The following is a 14,745-nucleotide window of genomic DNA, read 5'->3' as shown; positions in this document are numbered from 1 at the left end:
TATGTACACGTGTGTGTTGTGAATTATACGTGTACAAAACTGTACACAAAGTACTTGAAAATCAAGCACCAATTGAATTCCTGTGTCTGTGTAGACAGCTGTTTGGGAATCATGCTGTAACGATTTCCTTCCAGCTTTTAAAATGAAACTGTGGGTTTTCACATGTATTTTATTTTCTGCCTTTACAACAGGTTTCCAGTTTGAATCGGTGGTGTTAACCACTTTAAATTCAAACCTTCATTAATGTGCAAGGCATACAGATAAAGCAGCACATGTATTTAACTACACAAAAAAAAAAGAAAACTTTAACAAAGTATTTATAATATAGTGCATGGAGATTGACTGTTATTAATAGCAGCGACTTCTTCCCCATTCTGAGCTGTCTTCATAGCTTCAATAAGCTGAAAATAAGATAAATTTACACTTTAATGTATTTTAGGTTACATAGCATTCCTATTTATAGGTAACACTAGATTTTTTAAATCCAATAGAAAGTTTAAAATACAATAATTAAGTTTTATAAAGTAGCTTTGTGCATTAGAGTTGGTCATATATATAGGGACGCACATTACAGAATTTAGAATCCGTGAGATTTAAATCTTTTTGCATTAAATCTTATTACGGGATTCATATTCCTAAAGTCAAATAGAAAGTTTAAAATATAATAATTAAGTTTTAAGGTAGATCTGGGAATCAAACTTTGTCATATAAAAAACTTACATCATTTGGGTATGGGAATCCAAAAGTTTCAAGTTTTGAAAATATTTGTTTCCCATTTATGGACACTTCAAATGAACCTGGTAAATAATTTAACACTGATTGTTAATTTGACAATATTTTGTACAATACTGTAAAGGAGGTTTGATGGCCGGAAAACAACAGTTGTTATAACACAGGTGTACTGTTTCATACACCTCGTGTCAGATTTCGAGTTACCAAGTATGTTACTTTGTAGGTGATTATATTTGGGGTTATTTTTATGTGTGGCTGATAATTTGGACAACCCATTATTGACCACTGGGTTGGAGCAATAGCTGTTGAGTGTTTTGACCACGAAAGCCCACAATGGTAAAAGCGACTGGCCTTGAACCAATTACCTCTGAATTAATGGCAGGCCACACTTTACTTTCCATTTTACAAAAGCTAACATTTAGTGTGGAACATTAGATCCATCAACTGAAATACGAACAGCACATTCGATTTCAAATTACCTTCACGACCGACAAAACCAGACACCACTGCATTGGGACATCCAGATTCCAAGTCGTTTTTGAGGTCCATGAAGCGCCCATAATACCCTCAGCTACCACTGTATTGGTAATGTTATATTCATTATGATGTTATATTTATTAATTTGACAGTAATTGGAAAAATAAGTGTTTATGATTTTATCACAATTTTAGTCTTTTTTATTATAACATGATTTTTAAGACAAATAATAGTTATTGTTAATAATATAGTCATACAGTTTTAATTAACTTCAGAAAGACAAACTTACCAATATTCTATTTCAACTTTAACTTTATTTGAATCAGCCATGTTCAGTTAAACAGAAATATAATAATATTAATTCTTATCAAACAACAAACTGTAAGTGACTGAATATAGTCAAACAGGTTAGCTTATATAAATACGACCCTGGGCAACAGAAGTCAAAACGAAACAACATATGGTTCGCTACAGTTACTTCAAAGAGACAGACACAAGACAAGAGACGCCATAGGAAGAGAGATACCTTTTACCTTTTTCTTTTTGGCAATTTATACAGACATGGGGAATAGGTTGAATATATTTCTGTCCGGTAGCTGGCAGTAGAGCACCCTACAGATTTGGCATCACGTTGCGGTTTGAGCAAAACAAGAAAGCAGAACTCTAATGAATGAGCACGTCCAGAGTGTAGGTACGTTTATTAAAGCTTTATTAGGAAAGGTATAGATTAACGCATATTGTCTATCAGAAAGTTGGTGAGTGGCACCATAAATAAAGTAAGTAACCATTATCATTATCTCCTAAAAGAATAGTTTGCGTAAACTTAGTTAAACGTTAAATTAGGCGGTTGTACAATATATGTGACACATAAAGTAAGAGAAAAACCAATGAAATAATTAAATAACCTTTATTTGTCTCTTTGATTATACGATAGCGAAGATTTAGCAATATTGCGAAATTTTATTGAAGAATTAGAAATTTAAATTCTAATAGAAACAAAAGTGTGCGTAAAGACACGACCCGTACAATGGGGGGAGTCGGCTTTAAAGAAGATTGACTGGAAAATTGGGTCATGATGGAAAAACAAAACCCCCAAAAAGAAATTCCATCAGTAATTTACAGCAAACAGTTTCAGGGGCACACTTGTAAATTCTATAAGTGCATTAATGTAATAAACATAGATTTAGGTAAAAGAATAAATTCGTAAAAAGAAAGATATACAAAAGATGCAGCAATGTTATTTATCAAAAACATTCAATCTAGGATAAGTTGCATTCTGGTAAATACAAATAGATTACCCTAAAAAGGTTTGCTATGAATGGCTTTTATACATAAACACATGCAACTTGCTACACTGGTTAAATATTTGAGGTATCTGTAAATAAGACAACCATGGTACTACTATGTTTTACATGACAATAACATGCTATGCGTTCAAGGGTACACACATTGTTTAATTTGTTAGTTTAGCTTTCTACAACAATACACAACAGAATATAAAACTTATACTTTATAATGAGCCAACTTTTTCTGCCAACACTTTTAAACCATCAACCTGAAGCTCACCACAAGCTGCTTTTCGGAATATAAGAAGAAACTACAAAAAAATAAATAAATTTTACTTACTACAACTGTAGCTGCACATCAATCAAAAAAGCAATTGAATTTCATTTAAAAGCGTTTACAAGTTAAAGTAAAAGAGAAAAAGAAATAAGGTTTACTGGAATAGAACCTCACATTTGTGTTGGTTTAACTTACTTCACGGAAGTTAATAACTGTGTCCATGTCTTCATCAACCTCTTTGATCATTGCAGTGAGAGCCAAATGAGTCTGAGGTGCCTCCAATTTTTCCATCATCACCTTCAACTCCATGAGGTTGATCACTCCATCTCGTGAAGTGTCATACCTGGTTGATCATGATGTTTAATTGCGCCATCAAACACATACAATTTTTATAGTTTCTTATGGGCTATTAAACACATAAGTTTTACTTAATACAGCTAAAGTAAAATTAAATTCAAAAGTTTTATAATTTCCCAGTAATCAATTGTAAAAAGAGTAGCAAGAACAATTTGTTTCACTATTAAGTAAAAACAAGAATTGGCTATGAAAAAAGCTTTATGCAAGTCATGTGTTACATGTACCATTTCCATAACACTAAAAGTTTTAAGAGTGTCACTTTGTTTTGAATGCATTTAATTTATGATACGTACATTTAAATCTTATATTTTAGCTATATGAACAATTTGTTTCACTATTAAGTGGAAACAAGAATTGGTTACAAGAAAAAGCTTTATGCATGTTATCTGTTACATACGTTTAACATTTCCATGAAATCAATAACATTTTAAGAGTATCACTTTGATTTGAATGCATTCAGTTATGATACATACAAATAATGATACAATTACTTTTTTTATATTGAGTTAATAGCTATGAGTAAAATTAAATAAAGAAAAAATTAATTCGATGAACTATTTTTTGACCAATAGATAATTCCTGAAAATTTCAGTCTACACAATATAGTGCAACACTCTATAATATTAATTAGTTTTACATGTGTTATGTATGTAATGTGTATATTGCCAATTAAAGCAAGCAACAAAACCTACTTATAACATGCTACACAAGTATTTGCTACGAAAATACCAAGCATACCAATATGTCCGGGAATATATTGTTATGTTAGTGTCAACCTAGTTAAATCAGATTAAATGAATCATAAAATGATGTACACATATATATGATATAGAAATACTTATTATAGTGTTATTGTACATACACTACATAGTTTACTATAAAAAGATCCACTACAACTTACAAGTCAAACGCTTTTCTAAAGTCTTTAATTTGTGCAATTGTGAATTCTTTAAACTCTGTGTATGGGTTAAAATTTTTTAAAGTTCCTGGTAAATTCTGAGCCATTTTTATTAGATCTTGTAAGTGCTTCAGAAAAATAAACAAAAACTTCCTGAAAAAGTTGAAAACAAGTAATTGTCATGTCCCGTCGTTGAATAACAAACAGGAAAACTAACAGAAGCATCACATTAGGACCGTCTAAATATTTTACTGTTTACAAACTCATACACCTATATTTTAGAATTTTTTCGCCAAACCAAATGCGTCATTTTTTACAACACCGTACCGCCTGTTTGTTATGCAGATTAGCAGATACCATAACCAAGTAACTGGGTGACAAAACCTTATATGGATTTGTACCATTTGAATGACATGAACACTTGTTCTGTATAATCTAGAAATACAGATATATGCCAGTTGTAAGTGACAAACGTGTTTTAGAAACTTTTTTTTGCGTCACTATATCCTGTCTTGTTGTTAAAATATTTATAAATTTTTGTTACTGTAATTAAACAAATAAATAGAAAGTTATTGTATATTAGTTCATTAAAGAAATATAAAGTAGTTTAAGTCTTATCCCTCCCTATGTCATTCATGGATTAGGTCCAACATTTAAACTTTACACCTTAAAATTTACAGCAAATCTAAACCGAATAAAATATTCATGACGATTAAATAATTTATGACAAAGTTTCACTTGGGCCTAGAAACAAACATTAAATTTGAATCATTTCACAAAGGTTTTAAATTGACTCTGCACGTCAGTGGCGCACCTAGAGGGGGGATGAAGGAACCACCCACCCCCTTTTTTATATCGTTTTTCTTTTAACAGTTACAGAATTATATATTTCTGTTCACGTAGGGCAGTCATACGTAATGTGTTCGTTAACAGTGCGTCTTTGGTAACTTATTTCCAGATAGTTACAGAGGCCGACGAATTGAAATATCATAAGTATGTTTGGGCTAGCGTCGCGAGTGTAAAATTCGAGAAAACGTTAACGCGACGGCACAGGTTCGTGCGTTCGTCAGCTTCAATGTCAGCCGGAGTGTATGAGCGACTGCTTGTGCGTGCGCGAGGATAGGTGTTTTGGCGGGCATGGAATCAGTTAACGAGTACTACACCTTCGCCTGTTTTTATTTGGAAACTTATTAAAACGTACGTGGCAAGTAACTAGTTTATTATAAAAATTTAAAGATTCGGTGGGATAAGAAAATGTTAGTGGGATAAATAAACTAAAGTATAAACTCGTCATGCATGGCAAGCAACAACCATAACTAGCGAAAATTTGAGTCTTATTTGGGGCTGTGGATTTACAATTTTTGTGAAACCGTTAACCAGTAAACCGATACAAGTTAGGCTGTCCGCTGAAGGCCCTGGAATTCTTTTAAAAAATCATTATACGTTAATATAATAATGAAAAACTAGTTCACCTGAAGTATTAACAATCGAGGCTTATACGATCAAAGCCTCAGCGCATCAAAGCCCCCCCCCCCTTTTTAAACATTCCTATACATTATACGACCACGAACTGCCTCCCTGTCAAACGACGCTATGTTGGACGACTGGAAACTGGGCCCCGTTAAACGAAACTATGTTACACGACTGCGAACTGGCCCTCCGTTAAACGAAGCTATGTTACACGACTGCGAACTGCCGCGCAGGTAAACGACGCTATTTATTACACGATTGCGAACGTAACGCCACTTCCTCTTTTATTATGTTTGTATACAGTAAAACTGCAAACATAACGCCATTTCCTCTTTTATTATGTTTGTATGCATTGAAACGGTATCCGGTGTTGTTTGACAAACAGTACACAATAAAGCATTATAATGATATAGTAGGGTAGGAGAAGATGGGACACATTTAGCACATAACATCCAAATATTCTTATTGTGTTTTAAACAAATAACAACGGTCTATTGGAGTCTTGAGGTTACGGTTTTATATTTTTTTAAATGTTCTTTGTTTACTACCAAATGGGACGAGAAAATAGAACGAAAAGGTGTCCCGTCTTCCCCCACTCTACTATACAATATATAAAAACTTAACTTGATCAATCTTTTATAAAACAATGTTATAATTTTCTATACAAAACAATGCAACGTTTAATGTCTAAAATATTATTAAATTTTAGAACATAGTAGGCTGGGGGCTTTATAAAGCGCGCGTCAAAGCCGAATACTATTTTTAAATAATAAACAGATATGTTTAATAGGAACAGTATTTTTTGAACAGATAAAAAAATGTGAAATAGTAAGTTGCTAATATTGAATGCTCGCCAAATCATAGTAAAGCCGATGAAATGTTGTAGTTTCGAATTTGAACGGTTAAACTTGAATCGTAGTTTCATACTAATAACTTATTCGTACAGTTTGATTTTGTCTTATAAACCTAGTTTTAGTTTTGTAAAAAACTGAGATACAAACATGAGGAAAATAGGCAGGTGTCAATATGACTTTAACTTGGCATAAAAAAAAAACGTTTTAAAGTTCCATGTATATAAAGTTATATGGCCTAATGTATATATTATATTCCTAACAATAAACTTACTTATTTAGCAAAATTAACAATGATTTTAAACTGTCCCGTTTTACCCTGTGGGTTATCGAATTTGTAAAATGACACCTGTTGTGCGAATCGCTCAATAACTCCTCGTGTGTTTTAAAATATATATTTTTGAATTGTTGTCAAATAATAAAGAAATAGAAGTATTAATTCGTAATATCACCCAAAATCCAACATATATTGAATTTGGAAAAATTGGGCAACATGTGCCGATGTGCGTACCATCTCCCCCACTGTTCTATATCCTAAAAATAGAATGTAAAGACAAAAATAGTTGACTTTGCGTTGCATAACTTATAACAAACACCTTCGAGAATTTTAGTTTCTAACACTACAAACACATCAAGCAATAGAAAATAGGGCAGTGCATATACGATTAGACGGAAATATTTAGCCTATCCATAACCTGATCTGCACTCCACGTATTTATACCCGTCATAGAGTTCCTGGTTATTTCACTTTAATCTTACGTCACAAAACGCCCACTTCGCAAGAAGGTGTACTAAGAAACACATCTCAATCTATGCAGTGTGTGCACCTTTTTCGTAAAATATGGCAGTCATTTTTATTAATACCTTCTACTGGTTCCACTAAAATAAAATGTGAACACTGTAGTAACATTCTAAAATGGCTTTTAAATATCGCTTTCGATTAAAGAAATCGTTAGTTGATTATTGGATATGTGCACGCAGCGCTCTTTAGCGTCACATTGCGACAGTTTTATGTTATTTCCCTACCGCTAAATGGCGGTAGTGCACCGCACTCATTTTGAGCGTTTGATAAATATTATAATTTTTATTAACATATAATTATTAAAATGTATTTCAGAATCAGTACCGTCAGAGTGTAGTTAGTGCACGGTTTAAATTTTGTTTTAGTGGCACCAGTAGAAGGTATCGCAAATGGCCGCTATAATTTACAAAAAAGGTGAACAGACACTAATTGCGATGTGTTTCTTAGGACGCTTCTTTGCAAAGTAGGCGTTTTGTGACGTGGGACTAAAGTGAGATAACCGGGAACTCTCCTATAACTGGTATAAATACGTGGGGTGCAGATTAGGTTATGCATAACCATTTCCGCGTTAAATCCGAACAGTTTAGAATGATAGTATATGCACTACTGTATTTTATATTGCTGGATGTGTTTGTAGTGTGAGAAATTAAAAGTTTTTGTACTGATTTTTAAAGGTGTTTGTTATAAGTAATGCAACAATACTTTAATTCTTTTTGTCTTCACGTTCTATTTTTAGGATATTATTATATTTTAATGATAAATTTAAAACATTGTACGTTGCATTGTTTTATATAAAATATTATAACATTGTTTTATATAAAATATTATAATATTGTTTTATATATAAGATTGATCAATTTAGATTTCCATATTTTGTATGCTTATAACACTTTGAATACCTTGCTTTATTTAAAAACTATGAATACTGTTAGATGCCCAAGCCATTATCGTACTAAATAATTGCTTAGTATTATTGTTTGTTGAACAACTCCTGATGCTGTTTCACTGTGCAAACATAATGAAAGAGGAAGTTCTGTTATGTTTGCTTAATTGCCCCATTAATACCATTAATGTAGACTGTTAATGTGCAGAGTCAATTTAAAACCGTTGGGAATTGATTGAGATTTAAAGTTTGTTTCTAGGCTCATGTAAAACTTTGTCATAAATTATTTAATCGTCATGAATATTTTATTCGGTTTAGATTTGCTGTAAATTGTAAGGTGTGAGTTTGAATGTTGGACCTAATCCAGGGATGACATGAGGGGGATAAGACTTTAAGTACTTCATATTTCTTTAATAAACTAATATAAAATATTTTTTTATTTGTTTCCTCAATTACAGTAGCAAAGATTTATAAATATTTTAAACCAAAAGACAGGATATAGCGACTAAACAACAATTGTTAAAACACGCATATATTGGTATTTTCAAATTATACAGGACAAGTATTCATGCTAATGCTATACAACTGTGTTTTAAATGATATAAGTCCATATAAGGTTATGTCACTCAGTTACCTGGTCATGAACTGAGAAGGCATTGCTTTCATCAGAATCCAGATGCTTTAATGATTCATATACATAAGTAATAGCTGCACGCCTGCTTTTGGTTGAATCATGAATATTGCGTATGCAAATACCCCTTGCCAACCATATTTGGCACAGGGAGTAGCTATCATTAAGATGCAGATAGTGCAGACTGACTAATATTCCCCAGACAGTATAACTGTCACCAACAATGTATGTTATTTGGGTTTTGGATTCTTTGGTTTGTTAGAAAATTGTTTAAAAATATCGTCAATGCTAAAGTCAGTAAAGAGAAGGATAAAGTTCTAACTATTACATCTGCATAGCATACAGGTATCATGGTGTTGTAAATGACGCATATAGTTTGTCGAAAAATTTCTTAGAACATAGGTATCGTATAGGAGTATGAGTTTGTTTGTAACCAGTAAAATATTTGAGCGGTCCTAATGTGATGCTTCTTTATGTATATATTTTTTCTGTTTTATATATAACGATATGTCATGACAAGCTACTTGTTTTTCAGGTTGTTTAGAAAATCCTTGTTTATTTTTCTGAAGAACTTACAAGATTTAATCAAAATGTCTGAGCTTGCTGACCGATTGGCGAAGAGGAGAGAGATCAACGAAGGAGAAGTCGACGCTCCAGCTTTAAATATTGAACCAAAATCTGCAACATATAACTCTGGTGAGAAAGACACTGTAGATGCTGCTGATAATGAGTTGGCGAATAAACTAAAAAGGTTGGTGGATGATATACATGTTTTTGATGTAGGTAGAACCTACTCTGTGGTTTATGGTAGAGTGGGGGAAGGTGGGACACCTTGGGGGAAGGTGGGACACCATAATATCCGAATATCCTGATCGTGTTTTGAACAATTACCAACAGTCTAAAGGAGTTGTGGGAATACGGTTTTATATTTCTTTTAATGTTTTTTGTTTACTACCAAATGGGACGAGAAAATAGAAGAAAAGGTTGTTTTATCTTCCCCCACCCTACTATATATTAGTTTCAGCAGTGATAAATTCATGGACAATACTATTTAAGTAGTGGGAGTTTTAGTTTTAATAATTTGTTGCCTAGTTTTAATGTTCCTCTGACTGTATACTATATATATGTACTTGATTTAAAGTTGGAAACCTATATAATTCACCTTCTACTTTGTACAGGCAAGGAAATATAAATGATGGAATGGAGGTTTCACAAAATCCTTCAGTAAAACATTTCAATCCATACACTGAGTTTAAAGAATTCACACGTGCACAAATTAAGAACTTCAGAAAAAAGTTTGACTTGTAAGTTGTACTAGATCTATAATCATTATGACGTCAAATGTTTAGAGCGCCGCCTTGCGCAAGCACACGCAGTAGGCAAGTATTGTCCAGTGCGCAAATAATAGCAAATGGATGAGATATTATAGATATAAGGATTGCAACTTCTTGCGTGATCACTTATTCTGACCTCACCTGGTTCCAGTATACCTTGGCTAAGGCTTACAACCCAAAGGCATCGCGTAATATTTTAGCTTGGTATTAAAATGATATGACGATTTCACAATGGTTTCGGGCAACTAAAAGGTTGTTGTGTCCGCGATTTTGACGCATCACTTTCCAGCCAAATTTTTATTTTTTTTAAATTAAAGAAAATCTATGGGGTGGCCATGCCACCTTAGCACCCTGTAACTTGCACCTATGCTATACATTTACTATGATGAGTATTTTTTATTCCCCAAACGTCGTTTTATGATTCATTAATCTAATTCAACCAGGTTGGCCCCAACATACATATTAAATTACTACTCACATGACAAATTAATAGACATGAGTGAAAATATATTCCAGGACATATTGGTATGCTTGGTATTTTGTAGCAAATACTTGTGTAGCATGTAATAAGTAGCTTTTGTTGTTGAGTGTTGCATTATATTGTGTGGACTGAAATTTTCGGAACTTTTTTATTTATTAATCAACAAATAGTAGATTGAATTAAAATATTCTTCATTTAGTTTTACTTAGCTTAAAAAGTATCATATGTAAATGTATGTATCTTTAAATGCACTCAAAACAAAGTGGTATTCGTAAAAGCGCTAATAGTTTCATGGAAATGTTAGATGTAACATATGACGTGCATAAAGCTTTTTCTCGTAACTGATTCTTGTTTCTACTTAATAATGAAACTAGTTGTACTTGCTACTCTTCTTACAATTGATTACTTGGAAACTATAAAACTTTTGAATTTATTTCACTTTCACTTTGTATTAAGTGAAACATATGTGTTTAATGACGCAATTAAACTATACAAAGTTTTGAAATTATTTTCACTTTAACTGTATTACGTAAAATTTGATTTTAATGATGCAATTAAACATCATGTTTATTGTTTACCCAGGTATGACACTTCACGTGATGGAGTAATCGACTTCATGGAGTTGAAGGTGATGATGGAAAAATTGGAGGCACCTCAGACTCATTTGGCTCTCAAAGCGATGATCAAAGAGGTGGATGAAGACATGGACACAAAGATTAGTTTCCGTGAAGTAAGTAAACCAACACAAATGTGAGGTTCTATTCCAGTAAACCTTTTGTTCTTTTGTTTGTTAAAATGTAAGGTTCTCTTTTTAGTAAACCTTATTTTTTTGTTCGTTTACTTTAACTTGTACATGTTAATAAATAAAATACCTTTTTGATTGCTGCTGTGCAGTGACAGTAATAGTTAAACAATTTTTATTTAATTTTGTAGTTTCTTCTTGACACTGGTAGTAAGTAATTTTTTATTTCTTTTTTGTAGTTTCTTCTTATATTCCGAAAAGCAGCTTGTGGCGAGCTTCAAGTTGATGGTTTGAAAGTTTTGGCAGATATGCCGGAAATCAATGTCGGTGAGGAGGGAGTTAAAGGGGCCAAAAACTTCTTCCAAGCAAAGGTAATACTATTTTTAAATAATATTACGATAACAACTTATTATAAGGTTTAGGTATTTTCTAGTTTTATACTTTGTTATGTATTGTTGTATAAAGCTACAATAACAATTTATACAACATATATGCCTCCTGGCCACATAACATGTTAGTGTCATGTAAAACATAGTAGTGTTTCACATACCATGGCTGTCTTGTTTACAGATACCTTAAACATTTAACCAGTGTAGCAATGTGTTTATGAATAAAAGCAGTTCATGGCAAGCCATTTACAAACGCTTAAATGCCCTCTGTCAAGTCTTGACACAGGATTACCACAAATGAATTAAATACAGGAACATGTTAAAAGTTAGTTTTGCATAAAAATATATCCAAGTTTTGGTAGTTGGTTTGGTATTGCCTGCTATAAATATTTAATATATGTTGATGCACAAACAACAGATTGCCAGAATTGTACTTTGGAAACATTGCAGTCTACAACATCTGTATAGTTTTAAAATATGATTAAAATGGTAACCAGTTGTTCCCCAAAATTGTTGTAAATCAAAATGATAACTTTGCCAAATTAATTTTTTTATCTTATAACATTTTAGGCAGATAAAATAGCAGAGACGAACAAATTTGAGAGAGAGATTAGAGAAGAACAAGAAATGAAAAGGAAAGAACAGGAAGAGAAGAAACAGCGAAGGATGGAATTTAAAGCAAAAGCAAACCTCTTCCAATAAGCATGAATATTTAATTTCTATTTTTTTGAGATGTAAATTTTGAATTTAAACCATTTGTACCAATGTATTCACTTCACAAACTTTTTACTAAAAGTGCTTTGTTTTAGGTGTTACTAACATCGTTTTAATCTGCACTCAATATCAAGTAGTTTAGAACAACTTTTTATCCACATTTTCATATTTTCAACCAAAAACTGTACTCTGTTAATTAAATGCAACTTATTTTCTAGTGTACCACCCGAATAGTAGCATAATTCCACTGTTTAGAATCATATAAAAACCAAATCTTCAGTATTATGTATGTCCCTAACTCATAAACAACATGCTACCAACATTGATTACTTGCAGTGTTTTGAAATCATTTTTGAGGCATCTTAGCATTTCTATGTTTTTAAACTGTTCTTCCATTTGATACTTGTACATAGTCTAACTTCTTTGATCAATCTTATATAGAGTGTTTGTGATTCTTATTAATTGCCCAATACCAATTGCAGTTACCGCATATTAGTTTCGCAAAGCCATCTTACGCTAGCTTGCCTTTCGATTGGTATATATTGAAGTTTTCCTGCCCAATTTTATTCGTATTGCAATTTAATCTGCTTTATTCTCATTAATCCGTGTTCTTGCCCAACTTCTAAAACAACAGTAAACTTTTCAAACATGGTATGAAGAAATATCACCATGCTGTTGATATTATTAAAATTTATTCAGGGTAAATATGACGGTAAAATAAATTTTACAGCACAGACTCGGGAGACTCCTTTAGTAACTTTTGGGATGGCAGGAAACTAATTCAGTTTTTTACTCGGTAGGTGTAAAAGAATTCTGTGTCATATATAGATAATTATAAAATTTCTATGTCATATTTAGACACTTATTGTTCGAAAAACATTAAAGCCATCAAGAGCTGTGCTTATAATAAGTCCAGGTATCTGTGGATGCCAATGAAGTTCTTTAATGTCTTTCTGCCCTTGATGTATGAACAACAACTGTGGCGGAACATCTTTTAAATTGTCATTTTTCTCGTTTGAAATTTCGTCTAATTCAACTGCAAGATCCCACTGCGTCAACTGGTCGTCTCCGCCGCAGGCAGCAAAAATACTTTTGTCTGTTGGATGCCATTCTACTGAAGTTATAGGAGACGTGTGGTGTTTAAATGAAGCAATTGCCTTGCCTTTGTTAAATTGACGAAGATCCCACACCTTGATCACGCCATCATCCCCACCTGACACTATAAAAGGATCATTCTTGTTCCAATTCATAACATTGACATCTGCGTCGTGTGCTTTTGTGGTTAACATGCATGCTTTTAATGGGCTGGCACGAGTATCCCAGATTCGGATAGTTTTATCAACAGAGCAAGATGCAAACACACTCCTTTCATTAGGTGACCATTGTACTTCTTCCACTGAAGCCGAATGAGCAGCAAATGGCCGTTGATCAACATGCCACGTCCCATCTTCTTGAGGTTTCCACAAATGAATATTACTTTTGCAATCACCAGTAAGAAGTTGGCCGTTTCCTGAAGGTGACCAATCTAATGCAAATCCTTCATCCATGTGCCCAGCAAAAGTGAATGCAGGCAGTATTGGGTGTTTCTTTTGTTCGGCAATAAACCCTGCAGCACTTGATGGCTCTGACACAGCTCCAATGAGCCTTGTAAGATCCCATATATGAACTGAAGCCCTCTCTGACCAAGTTGCTGCAAGATTCCGGTTCTTTACTTTGGTGCATCTGATTCTGTTCACTCCTCCATGATGTAAAACCATCGCTGTCTCCAACATGGGTTTTATCTCTGACTCCTCATCATCACTATCCTCATCACTTTCAACCCCAGGAGCTTTGTTATTCTTGTTCAAATTGGACATTTTCATTACAATAACATGATTTGATTTACCGGACTGTGCTTGTGTACCAGCAACAATGTTTGCAGTAAGTGGATATTCATCTCTTGAATCCCCATAATCATCTCTCAGTATATCAAAACTTAGACAAGGCGACCCTGTTTGTGCTTGATGGTACAATACATAAGCAGACTGATCTGCAACCAAACGCTCTCCTTCTTTTAGGGTTTGTCCTGGCAGATAAACTTTAGTTTTGGAATTTGAATCTTCTGAATCTGAAAGTTCACTATCACTGCTGCTTTCCACATCTTCAATATCATCCATTGTTAAAACACAGATCTTAATAAATGTAAGAACCTGTAGATGCAAAATGTACCAAACTTAAAAAAACTAAATCCTAAAAAACGTGTTTGAAAATCCGAGAGGATTTAGTTCATTTAAATGAAAATGTGGTTTCTTTTAACACTATCTCCATCGTGGGCGTGTGTGACCCTGGGCAAGACACTTGACGGCAATTGCTCCAACCCAGTGTTCACTAATGGGTTGTCCAAATTGTCTGTCATACAATATAAAAAACAATTACCCAAAA

General features: G+C 33.2%; 4 protein-coding genes across 4 annotated transcripts; 1 reads left to right on the top strand and 3 right to left on the bottom strand.

Moving 5' to 3' along the window:
* Nucleotides 1-155: 155 nt before the first annotated feature.
* On the bottom strand, nucleotides 156-1,670 carry LOC149741680 (migration and invasion enhancer 1-like). The gene is made up of 4 exons (XM_089892541.1): nucleotides 1,499-1,670; nucleotides 1,212-1,309; nucleotides 721-797; nucleotides 156-401 (listed from the first exon to the last, which is right to left on the bottom strand). The coding sequence occupies exons 2-4, from the start codon at nucleotides 1,279-1,281 to the stop codon at nucleotides 318-320; spliced, it is 231 nt and encodes a 76-aa protein (XP_089748667.1). The 5' UTR covers nucleotides 1,282-1,309; nucleotides 1,499-1,670; the 3' UTR covers nucleotides 156-317.
* A 220-nt stretch (nucleotides 1,671-1,890) lies between these two features.
* Nucleotides 1,891-4,211, bottom strand: LOC149741679 (EF-hand domain-containing protein D2-like). Its single transcript, XM_089892529.1, has 3 exons — nucleotides 4,031-4,211; nucleotides 2,968-3,115; nucleotides 1,891-2,806 (listed from the first exon to the last, which is right to left on the bottom strand). Exons 1-3 carry the CDS (start codon nucleotides 4,132-4,134, stop codon nucleotides 2,720-2,722), a joined length of 339 nt encoding a protein of 112 aa, XP_089748655.1. The 5' UTR covers nucleotides 4,135-4,211; the 3' UTR covers nucleotides 1,891-2,719.
* Nucleotides 4,212-9,178: 4,967 nt separating this feature from the next.
* LOC149741678 (EF-hand domain-containing protein D2-like) lies at nucleotides 9,179-13,060 on the top strand. Its single transcript, XM_089887922.1, has 5 exons — nucleotides 9,179-9,415; nucleotides 9,843-9,968; nucleotides 11,062-11,209; nucleotides 11,461-11,592; nucleotides 12,181-13,060. The coding sequence occupies exons 1-5, from the start codon at nucleotides 9,255-9,257 to the stop codon at nucleotides 12,310-12,312; spliced, it is 699 nt and encodes a 232-aa protein (XP_089744048.1). The 5' UTR covers nucleotides 9,179-9,254; the 3' UTR covers nucleotides 12,313-13,060.
* LOC149741677 (glutamate-rich WD repeat-containing protein 1-like) lies at nucleotides 13,000-14,541 on the bottom strand. Its single transcript, XM_089887880.1, has one exon. It carries the CDS (start codon nucleotides 14,478-14,480, stop codon nucleotides 13,179-13,181), a length of 1,302 nt encoding a protein of 433 aa, XP_089744006.1. The 5' UTR covers nucleotides 14,481-14,541; the 3' UTR covers nucleotides 13,000-13,178.
* Nucleotides 14,542-14,745: the final 204 nt, after the last annotated feature.

Source organism: Ciona robusta, chromosome 1 (genome assembly GCF_009617815.1).
Source record: "Ciona robusta chromosome 1, ASM961781v2".
NCBI classification, from domain to species: Eukaryota; Metazoa; Chordata; class Ascidiacea; order Phlebobranchia; family Cionidae; genus Ciona; species Ciona robusta.
The sequence above is the reverse complement of the archived record's forward strand: the minus strand, read 5'-3'. Positions and strand labels throughout refer to the sequence as shown.

Bases quoted from the DNA above. Each gene is read 5' to 3' on its own strand.
- LOC149741680 (XM_089892541.1), bottom strand. From the start codon at position 1,281: ATGGACCTCAAAAACGACTTGGAATCTGGATGTCCCAATGCAGTGGTG. The intron at 798-1,211 runs GTAATTTGAAAT...ATTATTTACCAG, and splicing joins TGGTTTTGTCGGTCGTGAAG to GTTCATTTGAAGTGTCCATA. The intron at 402-720 runs GTAAGTTTTTTA...TCTTATTTTCAG, and splicing joins GATTCCCATACCCAAATGAT to CTTATTGAAGCTATGAAGAC.
- LOC149741679 (XM_089892529.1), bottom strand. From the start codon at position 4,134: ATGGCTCAGAATTTACCAGGAACTTTAAAAAATTTTAACCCATACACA. The intron at 3,116-4,030 runs GTAAGTTGTAGT...ATGATCAACCAG, and splicing joins TTTAGAAAAGCGTTTGACTT to GTATGACACTTCACGAGATG. The intron at 2,807-2,967 runs GTAAGTTAAACC...ATTTTTTTGTAG, and splicing joins CAGTTATTAACTTCCGTGAA to TTTCTTCTTATATTCCGAAA.
- LOC149741678 (XM_089887922.1), top strand. From the start codon at position 9,255: ATGTCTGAGCTTGCTGACCGATTGGCGAAGAGGAGAGAGATCAACGAA. The intron at 9,416-9,842 runs GTTGGTGGATGA...TACTTTGTACAG, and splicing joins TTGGCGAATAAACTAAAAAG to GCAAGGAAATATAAATGATG. The intron at 11,210-11,460 runs GTAAGTAAACCA...TCTTTTTTGTAG, and splicing joins CAAAGATTAGTTTCCGTGAA to TTTCTTCTTATATTCCGAAA.
- LOC149741677 (XM_089887880.1), bottom strand. From the start codon at position 14,480: ATGGATGATATTGAAGATGTGGAAAGCAGCAGTGATAGTGAACTTTCA.